This window comes from Anolis sagrei, chromosome 5 (genome assembly GCF_037176765.1).
Source record: "Anolis sagrei isolate rAnoSag1 chromosome 5, rAnoSag1.mat, whole genome shotgun sequence".
NCBI lineage: Eukaryota > Metazoa > Chordata > Lepidosauria > Squamata > Dactyloidae > Anolis > Anolis sagrei.
In genome coordinates this window covers 551,259-565,495 of record NC_090025.1, presented here as the reverse complement: position 1 = coordinate 565,495, position 14,237 = coordinate 551,259, and the positions used below count along the sequence as shown (strand labels likewise).

At 52.1% G+C, this 14,237-nt stretch overlaps 1 protein-coding gene across 1 annotated transcript; it reads left to right on the top strand.

Annotated features, from left to right (window-relative positions):
* The first annotated feature begins 2,545 nt into the window (after positions 1-2,545).
* ANKRD53 (ankyrin repeat domain 53) lies at positions 2,546-12,411 on the top strand. Its single transcript, XM_060776246.2, has 6 exons — positions 2,546-2,722; positions 5,318-5,453; positions 9,725-9,924; positions 10,132-10,296; positions 11,245-11,365; positions 11,495-12,411. Exons 1-6 carry the CDS (start codon positions 2,610-2,612, stop codon positions 12,227-12,229), a joined length of 1,470 nt encoding a protein of 489 aa, XP_060632229.2. The 5' UTR covers positions 2,546-2,609; the 3' UTR covers positions 12,230-12,411.
* Positions 12,412-14,237: the final 1,826 nt, after the last annotated feature.

Genomic DNA, 14,237 nt, shown 5'->3' with positions numbered 1-14,237 from the left:
TGTAAGACTAACTAACTCCACTTTGGCAGGAAAAACGAAATGCAAAGATACAGAATGGAGGATGCCTGGCTCGAGAGCAGTACGTGTGAAAAAGATCTTGGAGTCCTCGTGGACAACAAGTTAAACATGAGCCAGGAATGTGATGTGGCGGCAAAAAAAGCCAATGGGATTTTGGCCTCTATAGTGTCTAGAATCCAGGGAAGTCCTGCTCCCCATGCTCTATTCCGCTTTGGTTAGACCACTTTACCTGGAATATTATGTCCAATTCTGGGCACCACAATTCAAGAGAGATATTGACTCTAAGCTGGAATGTGTCCAGAGGAAGAGGGAGACTAAAATGATCAAGGGTCTGGAGAACAAGCCCTATGAGGAGTGGCTTAAGGAGCTGGGCATGTTTAGCCTGAAGAAGAGAAGGCTGAGAGGAGACATGATGAGGGCCATGTATAAATATGTGAGAGGAAGCCACAGGGAGGAGGGAGCAGATCAAGGGTCTGGAGAACAAGCCCTATGAGGAGCGGCTTAAGGAGCTGGGCATGTTTAGCCTGAAGAAGAGAAGGCCAAGAGGAGATTTGATGAGAGCCGTGTATAAATATGTGAGAGGAAGTCAGAGGGAGGAGGGAGCAGATCAAGGGTCTGGAGAACAAGCCCTGTGAGGAGCGGCTTAAGGAGCTGGGCATGTTTAGCCTGAAGAAGAGAAGGCTGAGAGGAGATATGATGAGAGCCATGTATAAATATGTGAGAGGAAGCCACAGGGAGGAGGGAGCAAGCTTGTTTTCTGCTTCCTTGGAGACTAGGACGCAAGGGAACAATGGCTTCAAACTACAAGAGAGGAGATTCCACCTGAAGATGAGGAAGAACTTCCTGACTGTGAGAGCCGTTCAGCAGTGGAACTCTCTGCCCCGGAGTGTGGTGGAGGCTCCTTCTTTGGAGGCTTTTAAGCAGAGGCTGGATGGCCATCTGTCAGGGGTGCTTTGAATGCAATATTCCTGCTTCTTGGCAGAATGGGGTTGGACTGGATGATGGCCCAGGAGGTCTCTTCCAACTCTTTGACTCTATGATTCTATCAATGATAGACAGGTGGCTTGCCCCATGACTGCAAACAAAGGGCAAAATCCCTCAAGCCTTGGAATGCATGCAAACATTTAATAGAAAGGAAATAAAGTTGAAGCTCCTGGTATAGACGTACCAGCACAAGGACTTGGTTGTGTTGTGTTGCACAGCCAATGCTGAATGCATTGATGCAACCTCAGTGTGCAAGCTTTGTGTAGAATGCATCACAACATTGCACCTCCTAAACACACAACGGAAAACACCGTGGGAGCGTAGGTGCTTTTTGTGCAACTGAGATAACACTCCAAAAGGTCTGCTCTATGTTTTGTGCATTGGCCTATCTCTGTCCCTAACAGTTCAGAGAGATAACCGGGTATATCAGTCTAACAACCGAGAACCCTAAGGTGCCTTCCGCGAATAATACTAAGGGGTATTGACCACCAAGGAGAAGATTCCCTCAAGCGAGCATTGCACTCTTCTCAGGAAGATCCTGCTTTGCCAAAAGGCTGTGATGCTTCCAAACACAGGGAAGGCCAATTCATCTCCAAAAAAAGGGGCCACGCCTCCAAAAGCCTGCACAGATTCCTGGTTTCCCATTAAATTAAATATAATCATAAGAGTCCAACCCCGTGCCAGGCAAGAAAAACACAATCTAATCCCTCCCGACAGATGGTCGTTCAGCCTCTGGGAGTTGGGAGTCCCTATTTTTTCCTATAGCCAGGACGTAACTCCTCATTGGCTGCCCAGGCTGTCCCTCTTCCTTTCCGCCTCCCCCGATTGGGCCGCTGCGAGGAATAGGCGGGCCAAGACACATAGCCCCACCCCCTTTGTGCCAACGTCACCGCATATTGTGGATTTTTCGGGCTCTTTTTTTCTCATTGGCTCTTCAAGCTGTCTCTCTTCCTTTCTGCCTCCCCCGATTGGACCGCTGCGAGGAGGAGGAGGACCAGGGCGGGCCTAGACGCATAGCCCCACCCCCTATGTGCAGAAGTCACCGTATATTGTGGGTTTTTCGGGCTCTTTTTTCTCATTGGCTCTTCAAGCTGTCTCTCCTCCTTTCCGCCTCCTCCGATTCGGCCGCTGTGAAGAGGCGGGCCAAGGCGGGCCTAGACGCATAGCCCCACCTCCTTGATGCAGGCCTCACCTTGTATTCCTATTGGCTCCCGCAGCTGTCTCTCCTTTCCGTCTCCTCCGATTGGGCCGCTGTGAAAAGGCGGGCCAAGGCGGGCTTAGACTCATCTCCTTGGTGCAAAACTTCACAGTGGATTCCTATTGGCTCCTGCAGCTGTCTCTCCTCCTTTCCGCCTCCTCCGATTGGGCCGCTGTAAAGAAGGCGAAGGCGGGCTTAGACGCATAGCCCCACCTTCTTTGTGTATTCCTATTGGCCCCTGCAGCTGTCCCGTCTCTTTTCCGCCTCCTCCGATTGGGCGAGCCTAGGCGGACAGCCCCACCCTTCGATCTGACGTCAGCACGCCCGGCGTGCCCGTTGCCGTGGCGATGCGTGAGGCCTGTGCGCCTGGCCGAGGCCTGCTTTCCCTCCGGGAGGAAGCCAGCGAGCGATGGGGAGCCCCAAGGGAGGGCGGCGGAGCCGGCAGCAGCGGCGGCGAAACCTGGGCCGGATCTCGCGCGCCGGGACCACCAGCGCCGCCTGCGTCTCCGGGATCGGGCGCAGGCCAGTCGGGAAGGGGCGGGGCCTAGAGGGGTCGCCATGGCAACAGGGACGCCACTCAGGCACAGCGGAACACTCTGATAAGCTCATCATAGAATAGAATAACATGTTATATTGGCTCCCAGTATTAAAAAACTCTAAAATTACAACAGCACAACAACAGAGAGGAAGCAAACAAGGACATTAATCACCTCTCAACAAAAGATTCCCCCAGGCACTGCCAGGCCATCAAATGCTAATCAAGGTGGTCAGTTGAAACATTGACACCTAGCTCCAGCAGACAAGAGTCCTTTGTCCCACCCTAGTCATTATTCCACAGATAGATAAACCAATTTTCCTACTTCCAACAGACCTCACTACCTCTGAGGATGCTTGCCATAGATACAGGCGAAACGTCAGGAGAGAATGCCTCTAGACCATGGCCATATAGCCCGAAAAAACCTACGACAAGGACATCTAATCACCTCTCAACAAAAGATTGCTCCAGGCACTGCCAGGCAATCAAATGCTAATCAAGGTGGTCAGTTGAAACATTCACACTTAGCTCCAACAGACAAGAGTCCTTTGTCCCACCCTAGTCATTATTCCACAGATAGATAAACCCCTTTTTCCTAGTTCCAACAGACCTCACTACCTTTGAGGATGCTTGCCATAGATGCAGGCGAAACGTCAGGAGAGAATGCCTCTAGACCATGGCCATATAGCCCGAAAAAACCTACAAGGACGTCTAATCACCTCTCAACAAAAGATTCCCCCAGGCACTGCCAGGCCATTATATGCTAATCAAGGTGGTCAGCTGAAACATTCACACCTAGCTCCAGCAGACAAGAGTCCTTTGTCCCACCCTGGTCATCATTCCACAGATATGTAAACCCATTTTCCTACTTCCAATTACAACGAATGAATCAGGCACATCTACACACCTCTCAACAAAAGATTCCCCCAGGCACTGCCAGGCCATCAAATGCTAATCAAGGTGGTCAGCTGAAACATTCCCACCTAGCTCCAGCAGACAAGAGTCCTTTGTCCCACCCTAGTCATTATTCCACAGATATATAAACCCATTTTCCTACTTCCAAACAGACCTCACTCCCTCTGAGGATGCTTGCCATAGATGTAGGTGAAACGTCAGGAGAAATGCCTCTAGAACATGGCCATACAGCCCGGAAAAACCTACAACAATCCATTCACACCTAGCTCCAGCAGAGAAGAGTCCTTTGCCCCACCCCTGTCATTCCACAGATATATAACCCCTTTTTGCTAGTTCCAACAGACCTCACTACCTCTGAGGATGCTTGCCATAGATGCAGGCGAAACATCAGGAGAAAAATTGCCTCCAAAACATGGCCAGATAGCCTGAAAAAGCCTACAACATATTATTATTATTATTATTGTTGTTATTATTATTATTATTATTATTATTATTATTATTATTATTATGTGTGCAGTTAGCAAGCTTGCTTTGCAAGTGCCTGACAACCCCTTTTCAGACTACTCAGAGAAGCTATTGAAATCCACAAGCCCATTGACAATTTCAACAGAGAGGAAGAAACCATGAAAATGGAACAAAATGTGGCACCGGTATTGAGAAACACCATAATCAAGATAGTGACTAATGAACGCCACCCAGACTCAGGAGGTCTCCAGGCAGTGAACAAAGTCCAGGCTACCTCCATGCAGATGCCCTCAGTGTTGGCTGTGCTACCTTCATGGCTACTCACATGCTAATGGGTGGATCCCACTCAACACAGACAAATCTAGCTTGCTAATTGCATGCTTTACCCTGGTTGAACACGCAAAGGTTATTTTCTCCCACCCTAGCTGGGCGTTCCACAGGCGTTATTTATCTATTATTATTTATTTAAGACTTTTGCACCCCGATCTTCTCTAACCTCCGTAGAGGGACTCAGACCGGCTCACAGCAAGGATTCAGTGCTCACAATGCAATCTAAAACATCCTACATCAACAATAAATTAATATATATAGAGACTAAAATACATAAAAGCCAGTTCGTCAAGATAAAATCATGTCCCACTCAGTCCGCATATGTGGTCGATAACTTTAGTCAATTGCCCGTCTCCGCCATCATTCCATAGCCAGGATTTCACTAACTTCCCGAAGGTCAGGAAGGAGGGGGCAGATCTGATCTCAATCAGGAGACAGTTCCATAGCTGGGGGGCCACCACAAAAAAGGCCCTGTCTGTCGTCCTCACCAGTTGCGATTGCGAAGGTGGTGGGACCGAGAGCAGGGCCCCTCCAGAAGATATTCACAGCCTTGATGGTTCATAGGGGAGAATACGTTTGGTATATATATACCCCACTTGCTTTCCCACCATCATATCCTCTGAAGATGGCAATAGCCACAGGCGAAACGTCAGGAGAAAATGCTGCTAGAGCACACCAGCCATGCAGCCAACACCCCTTCCTTTTCCTGTTTATGTAATGCAAAATATTTTACGATGCCGTTGTACACAACCATGGGACTTGGGTCTTCCTGCGTTTTGGGTTTTGAGTCTCCTCATTTCTTGTGCGTTTGGGGGTGCGGAGGCTCCCCAGGGTGACTGTGCTTGTGCCCCCTCTGTCCCCCCCCCCTACAGCCCCTCCAAGGCCAGCAGGCAGTCTTCGGCGAAGGTCCGGCCCAAAGAGGTCCACTACGCGGCCAGCGTGGGGCACGTGAACTGGCTCCAGATGTGCCTGCAGAAAGCCGAGAACCCCACCCAGGCCGACATCAACGTAAATGCCCTCCCTTTGGCGTGGGGGTGTCTGTCTTCTCCTGGGGACCCATTTAGGGGTGGTATGAGGGCAGGGCGGCTCTCCATAGGTTATTTATTATTATCTATTTATTTATTATTTACAGCTTTTCTATTCGGCCCTTCTCCTCACCCTGGAGGGGACTCAGGGCGGATTACAGTGTCCACATAAATGGCAAACATTCAATGCCAATTTTTGATATACAAACATATACAGACATACACAGAGGCTATTTAACATTTTCTGGCCGCCGGGGAGTTGTTGCTTTCATCATCCATCTGCGATGCTGATGAAGCACTTCCGCATTCCCCGCATGCTTCTCTGCTGGAATGCTTTGCTGGAGTCCTCTTTATGGCCTCATAAATCATTGACATACGAACATATACAGACATACACAGAGGCTATTTAACTTTTTTCTGGCCGCCAGGGGAGCTGTCGCTTTCCTCGTCCACCTGCGATGCGGATGAAGCACTTCCGCATTCCCCGCATGCTTCCCCGCTGGAATGCTTTGCTGGAATCTTCATTATGGCCTCATAAATTAGTTAATTTAGCCTCCCCACACTTTTTTAAAGGAGGTACCTAATTTTCATACTTGACAGATGCAACTGTCTTTTGGGTTGCAAAGGTCGACAACAGGCTACACACAATTGGTTGGAAACCCACTCCAATCTGGGCTGGTCGAACTCCTGACCTTTTGGTCAGAGTGATTTTAATGCAGCTGACACTCAGCCAGCGGCGCCACAATCCCCCAGAAATAGTGCAGAACCCCAAAGGACCAGTTTCGTGACCAGACCCCAGTGCCTTCCCTCATTGACCTCTGCCGTCCCTGTCAAGATGGCCAATTGTTATGGTCTCTATTCCTACCATCATTTTGGGAGGGTCAACCTAGGAAAAAGGAGTTGTATGCAGTTGTGGTGTGTGTGTATGTGGGGGGGGGGGGGGGTTGGCACCTTCATACAGGTCCACTCTTTCAAAACTAGTGGTCAAGGCTGATGGGAGCTATAGTTCAGAAATACCTGGAGAGCCACAGGTCTCCTGGACCCAGCACCTTCTATTTACACTGTAAAGATGTTTGAGAAATGTTCCTGGTTTGAAAGTGTTGTTTCCTGTTTAATTGTGCTGTCCTTCCTTGGAAAGTAGTTGTTCTACTCCAGAAAAGTTGTTTTTTTCCGGCTGCCATTGGTTGAGACTCTACATCAGATATTCATTGGAAAACTGGTGCACAATGTGCTGGAGGGTGATGTCCCTCCCACAAAAGCAAAGTATTTGCACTTTTGCAAACTTTCCCCATGTTTTTATGACAGGCCCAATCAGGGAGTGACCTTTACAACCCAGGAACAACCGTTGTGTGTTATAGAATCCTAGAATCCTAGAGTTGGAAGAGCCCTCCTGGGCCTTCATCCAGTCCAACTTCATTCTGCCAAGAAGCAGGAATATTGCATTCAAAGCACCCCCGACAGATGGCCATCCAGCCTCTGTTTAAAAGCTTCCAAAGAAGGAGCCTCCACCACACTCCCTCCGGGGAAGGCAGAGAGTTCCACTGCTGAACATAGAATCCTAGAGTTGGAAGAGACCTCCTGGGCCTTCATCCAGTCCAACTTCATTCTGCCAAGAAGCAGGAATATTGCATTCAAAGCACCCCTGACAGATGGCCACCCAGCCTCTGCTTCAAAGCTTCCACAGAAGGAGCCTCCACCACACTCCCTCCGGGGAAGGCAGAGAGTTCCACTGCTAAAAATAGAATCCTAGAGTGGGAAGAGACCTCCTGGGCCATCATCCACTCCAACCCCATTCTGCCAAGAAGTAGGAATATTGCATTCAAATCACCCCCGACAGATGGCCACCCAGCCTCTGTTTCAAAGCTTCCAAAGAAGGAGCCTCCACCACACAGAGGCAGAGAGTTCCACTGCTGGACAGCTCTCACAGTCAGGAAGTTCTGCCTCATGTTCAGAAGAAATCTCCTTTCTTTCCTGTAGTTTGAAGCCATAGTTCTGCATCCCAGTCTCCAGGGCAGCAGTAAACAAGCTTGCTCCCTCCTCTTCCCTGTGGCTTCCTCTTCCTCTCATCATGTCTCCTCTCATCCTTCTCTTCTCCAGGCTAAACATGCCCAGCTCTTTAAGCCACTCCTCATAGGGCTTGTTCTCCAGACCCTGGATCATTTGAGTCGCCCTCCTCTGGACACAGTATTCCAGCTTAGAGTCAATATCTGATGAGGCAGTCCTGCCTAGTGGCTGCGTAACTCCATGCAACCTTCTTTTCAAGGAATAGTTTTCCACATCTCACAAAACAAACGTGTTCCTGAGCAGAGGAAAAAACAACGTGGAGAGAACAGGGATGGTTCCTGCAGTTCAAAACAGCATGGCAATGAGTTTGCGCAGGATTCATTTTCAGAACTCACCATGTGCTCACCTGAAGTGGAACACCTGTTGCCTAAAACAGTCTTCCCAAATGCACCTGGGAGTAATTTTCCTTCTGCCAGACTCCTTATCGATTCCATCACGATGGCCATGTGTAGGGATCTAGTATATCGGGGAACAGATGAGGCCGGCCTAGTTGTGCCTCCATTGCTTGTCTGTCTTGCTCTCCGTGTCTGCTCAGTCAAGGATTCTAGAGGTGGTGGCAGCTGTGCATACCTTGCCAGTTGTATGCCGGCGCACACTGGGGCAGCAGGACTATGGAAGGTCAGTCCCACTCTTTCCTAGCTCAGGCTTTGCTGTGTTCCGTTTTGCAAATACTCTGCTGCAACACAACACCGAAGGTTTGCATCCCTCTTTCCTAGCACTCATAGAATCCTAGAATCAAAGAGTTGGAAGAGACCTCATGGGCCATCCAGTCCAACCCCATTCTGCCAAGAAGCAGGAATATTGCATTCAAATCACCCCTGACAGATGGCCATCCAGCTGGACAGAGGACGAGGAGGAGGGGAGGTGGGGGTCTTGGTAGGGCCAAAAGGACTGCGTAAAAGCAGCTCTGCTCTGAGAAGCAGTGTCAGCAGAGGGTCGCCTGCAAGGACGGCATTGTATTTGTTGAAGGCTTTCATGGCCGGAATCACTGAGGTGTTGTGTCGTTTCTGGGATGTATGGCTGTGTTCTAGCAGCATTTTCTCCTGACGTTTGCTTGGAAGTCATGCTCCCCATGCTCTATTCTGCCTTGGTTAGACCACTTTACCTGGAATATTGTGTCCAATTCTGGGCACCACAATTCAAGAGAGAGATTGACTCTAAGCTGGAATGTGTCCAGAGGAGAGCAACTAAAATGATAAAAGGTCTGGAGAACAAGCCCTATGAGGAGCGGCTTAGGGAGCTGGGCATGTTTAGCCTGAAGAAGAGAAGGCTGAGAGGGGATATGATGAGGGCCATGAATAAATATGTGAGAGGAAGCCACAGGGAGGAGGGAGCAGATCAGGGGTCTGGAGAACAAGCCCTATGAGGAGCGGCTTAAGGAGCTGGGCATGTTTAGCCTGAAGAAGAGAAGGCTGAGAGGAGATATGATGAGTGCCATGGATAAATATGTGAGAGGAAGCCACAGGGAAGAGGAGGGAGCAGATCAAGGGTCTGGAGAACAAGCCCTATGAGGAGCGGCTTAAGGAGCTGGGCATGTTTAGCCTGAAGAAGAGAAGGCTGAGAGGAGACATGATGAGAGCCATGTATAAATATGTGAGAGGAAGCCACAGGGAGGAGGAGGAGGGAGCAAGCTTGTTTTCTGCTTCCCTGGAGACTAGGACGCAATGGAACAATGGCTTCAAACTACAAGAGAGGAGATTCCACCTGAACATGAGGAAGAACTTCCTGACTGTGAGAGCCGTTCAGCAGTGGAACTCTCTGCCCCGGAGTGCGGTGGAGGCTCCTTCTTTGGAAGCTTTGAAGCAGAGGCTGGGTGGCCATCTGTCAGGGGTGCTTTGAATGCAATATTCCTGCTTCTTGGCAGAAAGGGGTTGGACTTTGTGATGGCCCAGGAGGTCTCTTCCAACTCTTTGATTCTATGATTCTATGAAATATCAGGAGAAAATGCTGCTGGAACACGGTCATACCGCCTGGAAACCACACAACACCCTTTGCTTTTTCTGTTTCTATCAGGGGCCACATTTCATGACGCCATTGAACGCAGTGGGGAGGTTGGAGCCTCCCTGGGTTTCAGTGGGAGCAGGACCGTGTGATGTGTCCAGTTTCCCCCTTTCTTGGGCAGAGATGATGACCAGGTCCCCTCTCAGGTCCCTCATTCCCCCCCCCCCGGTCCCCCCTCTTTCCCGGCAGGGCTTCTCTGCGCTGCACACGGCGGCCTTGCGCGGGCGCCTGGACTGCATCGAGGTCATGGTGGAGCGCTACGGAGTGGACGTGAACCTTCCCAGCCTGACCGGGTGGTGCCCCGTCCACTTGGTGCTCAGCAAGGAGAACGGGGACCGGGCCCTCGAGTGCCTCAAGTTCCTCATCAGCAAAGGGGCCAACGTCAACGTGTGAGCACCAGGAAGGGGGGGGGGCAGGGGAGGGGGTTGGACCCCAATTAGGAGCCTTACAATCCAGATGCAATGGGCAAGGCGTGGATTGTGCAATGTTTCAAAACTTGCAAAATGTTCCGTCCCTGGTTTGAAAGGGTTGTTTCCTCTTTAATTGTGTTGTCCTTTGAAAGGGAACCCCTGACCCCCCGGGCCCTCCCTTTGCAGGCGGAACCACAACGGGATGTCTCCGCTGCACCGGGCGGCCAGCGAGGGCCACGACAAGTGCGTCCGGGCCCTGATCCGCGCCGGCGCAGACGTCAACGCCAAGGACGGCGAGGGGCAGAAGCCCATTGACCTGGCCAGGATGTGGGGCCAGCGGGCCTGCGCCAAGTGAGTCCTGCGCACAAAGGGTCCCGTGGGCCCCAACAGTGGGCTCAAGCGCAGAGAGGACCGTCTTCGTGAGAACCTAGAGATGGCCTTTCCTACACCACATAGTCATGGCGCTTTGCCCCAGAGTCCTATCTATCTATCTATCTATCTATCTATCTATCTATCTATCCCCCTCTCTCTCTCTCTAATCTAATCTATCTCTCTATCTAATCTATCTATCTCTATCAGTCTATCTAATCTATCTCTCTATCTCTATCTACCTACCTATTTATTTATTTACTTATTTATTTACAGCTTTTCTATTCCACCCTTCTCCGCAGGGGACTCAGGGAGGATCACAGTGTACACATATATGGCAAACATTCAGTGCCAATTTTTGACATACTAACATATACAGACATACACAAAGGATAATTAACTTTGTTCAGGCCAGCAGGGGAGCTGTCGCTTTCATCGTCCATCTGCAACGCTGATGAAGCACTTCCGCATTCCCCGCATGCTTCCCCGCTGGAATGCTTTGCTGGAGTCTTCTTTATGGCCTCATCAATCAGTTAATTTAGCCTCCCCACACTTTAAGGTGGTACCTAATGGGGAGCTCTCGCTTTCCTCGTCCATCTGCGATGCTGAGGAAGCACTTCCGCATTCCCCGCATGCTTCCCCGCTGGAATGCTCTGCTGGAGTCTTCTTTATGGCCTCATAAATCAGTTAATTTAGCCTCCCCACACTTTTTTAAGGTGGTACCTAATTTTCCTACTTGACAGATGCAACTGTCTTTTGGGTTGCAAAGGTCAACGACAGGCTACACTATCCAACCCGGGCTGGCTTCGAACTCATGACCTTTTGGTCAGAGTGACCTTAATGCAGCTGACACTCAGCCAGCTGCGCCACAATCCCGGTGCTTTTGGCCCACAGAACTACAAATCCCATGTGTTGTGTCTCTCTCTGCAGGAGCCTGATGGACGCCATGTGGAAAGTGGAGAAGGCCCACGTGGCGAAGGAGAAGTGCAAACTGAAGGGGATCAAGGCGGAGATTGAGGCCAGGAGGAGGCAGTTCCTGCAGAAGGAGCAGGTCAGTTCCACTCTGACCACCCTAGTTTGGCTCTCCGGCCTCAAGGGCAGCCTTGGCTGAGTGGGAAAGGTCTTTCTTGGTGGTGGGGGTGGCCCTTCCCTGAGGGCCCCCCCTGCGTTTCCCTTGCAGACAGAGGTGGACGCCTGCAACGCGGCGGCCTTTGAGGGCTGGCTGTCCAAGAAGCGCCTGAGCCCCCCCTCCCACCGGATCCTGTCTTACCTGGAGAAGAGGCGCCCGTCCAGGGGGGCGGTCAGCCCCACGGTGTCGTTCGTGCCCCCGCCGGCCCCGCAGGAGAAGGTCCACGTCAAGGAGCGAGGGCTCCGGCCCTGGAACCCCAGCACCAGCCTCTCCTCCCGGCCGGCCACGCACATCTACCGCCCCACCGCCGTCCGGCTGGGGGTCGAGCCCGAGGAGGCCGCGTCCCCGGACTTCTCCTCCTTCCTCTTCCTGGCCCGCAACGCCTTGGGGGGGCCCGAGATCCGCGTGGCCCCCGCGGGGAGGGTGCCCTTGGTGCCGGACCTGCCCTTGGAGGAGCTGAGGCGCGGGCTGTTCCCCCAGCGCTGGCCGCCCCGCCTGCGCCTCCCTTGGGACCTGCGCCCCATGGACATCCAAGCGCTGAAGCACAGGCGGGAGCCCGACCCCCAGCACCGCTGGACCGACCAGCTGGCCCTCAGCCTGCGCCAGACCCTGGACCCCGCCTGCGCACGCACCCTCCGCGCACACCTCTGCTTCCTCACGGGGGCCCCCTCCCCGGGGCCCAGGAGGGACTCTGGTCAAGGGGTCACCTCCTCCTCTTCATCCTCCTCCTCCTCCTCACACTCCACTTCCCTCCTCAGCAAAGGAAGCAGCACCCGCCAGGAATAGCCACACACTCCTCTCAGGCTTGGACTCACTCTCATCTAATTTCCAAAATGCAAACTGCCCCCAACTGTATTGGCAGAGAAGAGCGGGCATTGGGGCGCTTAAGGGCATGCTCTCCCCCCCCCCACCAGTGCCCCCCAAGACAACAGAAATCGCATTAAACCAGGAGTCTGTTTCTGAACTCTCATGTCAACCCTTTCCCTGTGAGGGGCTTGGAGGGTTTGCGTGGACCTGGCGTGGGGTTTGGAAGAGGGGGAGGATCCCAGGCACTTAAGGGGGTCAGTTATGCAGCCCACTGCCCTCCCATTTGGAGTTGCGATGTGTTTGAGTGGCCAGTGGGTTGCCCTGGGAAGGAATGCCCTCCTGCCACAGCCTTGCAATCGTAGAGTTCAAAGAGGCCCCAGGGGCCACCCAGCCCCAAGCCCGCCCTTTCTGCCAGGCTCGGAAAGCACACTCAAAGCACCCTCGACAGGTGGCCACCCGGCCTGTTGCAAAGCCTCCCCTGGGCTCCCAAGGCAGGGGGTTCCACTGATGAACAGCTCTTCTTAGGGTCAGAGAGCACAGCTGGGAAAGAAACTGAGCTCTGGGCCTTTTCAGTGATTCCATGGGATGCTTGGATTCCACCCAGTAGCACTGAGCATGCGGTTTGTCTGTGGCGAAGGTCTCTACCCTGCAGAGAGAGTTAGGATACAAAAGGAGCTTTAAACCAGGAGTCCGTTTCTGAACTCTTGTGTCATCACCCAGCCTGTGACGGGCTTGGAGGGTTTGCACCAGAGAGGGCCCGGCGTGGGGTTGGGAAGAGGGGGTGGATCCCGGGCACTTAGGGACGAGGTCAGGTATGCAGCCCATTGTCCTGCAGTGGCCGTCCTCCCATTTGGTGTTGCAATCTGTTTGAACGGCCAGTGGGTTGCTCTGGGAAGGAATGCCCTCCCGCCACAGACTGAAGCCCAGCTCTTGCAATCGTAGACTTCGAAGAGGCCCCAGGGGCCACCCTGACCCAAGCCCACCCTTTCTGCCAGGCTCGGAAAGCACACTCAAAGCACCCTCGACAGGTGGCCACCCAGCCTGTGCAAAAGCCTCCCCTGGGCTCCCAAGGCAGGGGGTTCCACTGGTGAACAGTTTAAGGAGCTGGGCATGTTTAGCCTGAAGAAGAGAAGGCTGAGAGGAGACATGATGAGGGCCATGTATAAATATGTGAGAGGAAGCCACAGGGAGGAGGAGGAGGAGGGAGCAAGATTGTTTTCTGCTTCCCTGGAGAGAGACTAGGACGCAAGGGAATAATGGCTTCAAACTACAAGAGAGGAGATTCCACCTGAACATAAGGAAGAACTTCCTGACTGTGAGAGCCGTTCAGCAGTGGAACTCTCTGCCCTGGAGGGAGTGTGGTGGAGGCTCCTTCTTTGGAGACTTTGAAACAGAGGCTGGATGGCCATCTGTCAGGGGTGATTTGAGTTCAATGTTCCTGCTTCTTGGCAGAATGGGGTTGGACTGGATGGTGGCCCAGGAGGTCTCTCCCAACTCTAGGATTCTATGATTCTTCTTAGGGTCAGAGAGTTCTTCCTAATGCTAATCAAGGTGGTCAGTTGAAACATTCACACCTAGCTACAGCAGACAAGAGTCCTTTGTCCCAGCTTGGTCATTCCACAGATATATAAACCCAATTTTCCTAGTTCCAACAGACCTCATTCCCTCTGAGGATGCTTGCCATAGATGCAGGCGAAACGTCAGGAGAGAATGCCTCTAGACCATGGCCATATAGCCCGAAAAAACCCACAAGAACCTAGTTCTTCCTAATGTTCAGGTGGAATCGCCCTGCCTGGGGGCTTTAGCAACCGGAGCCTTTATCCCCTTCCGGAATGGAGACTCAGGATGCGGCTTTCACTCTGTTCTGAAGCCAAGCGGAGAAAGATAACCCGAGGACCAGCATGTTACTGGCCAGAAGCCTTGCAGAAAGAAACTGAGCTCTGGACTTCGTTTACAGCCGTCAGGTCAGTGCCTCCATGGGCTGTTT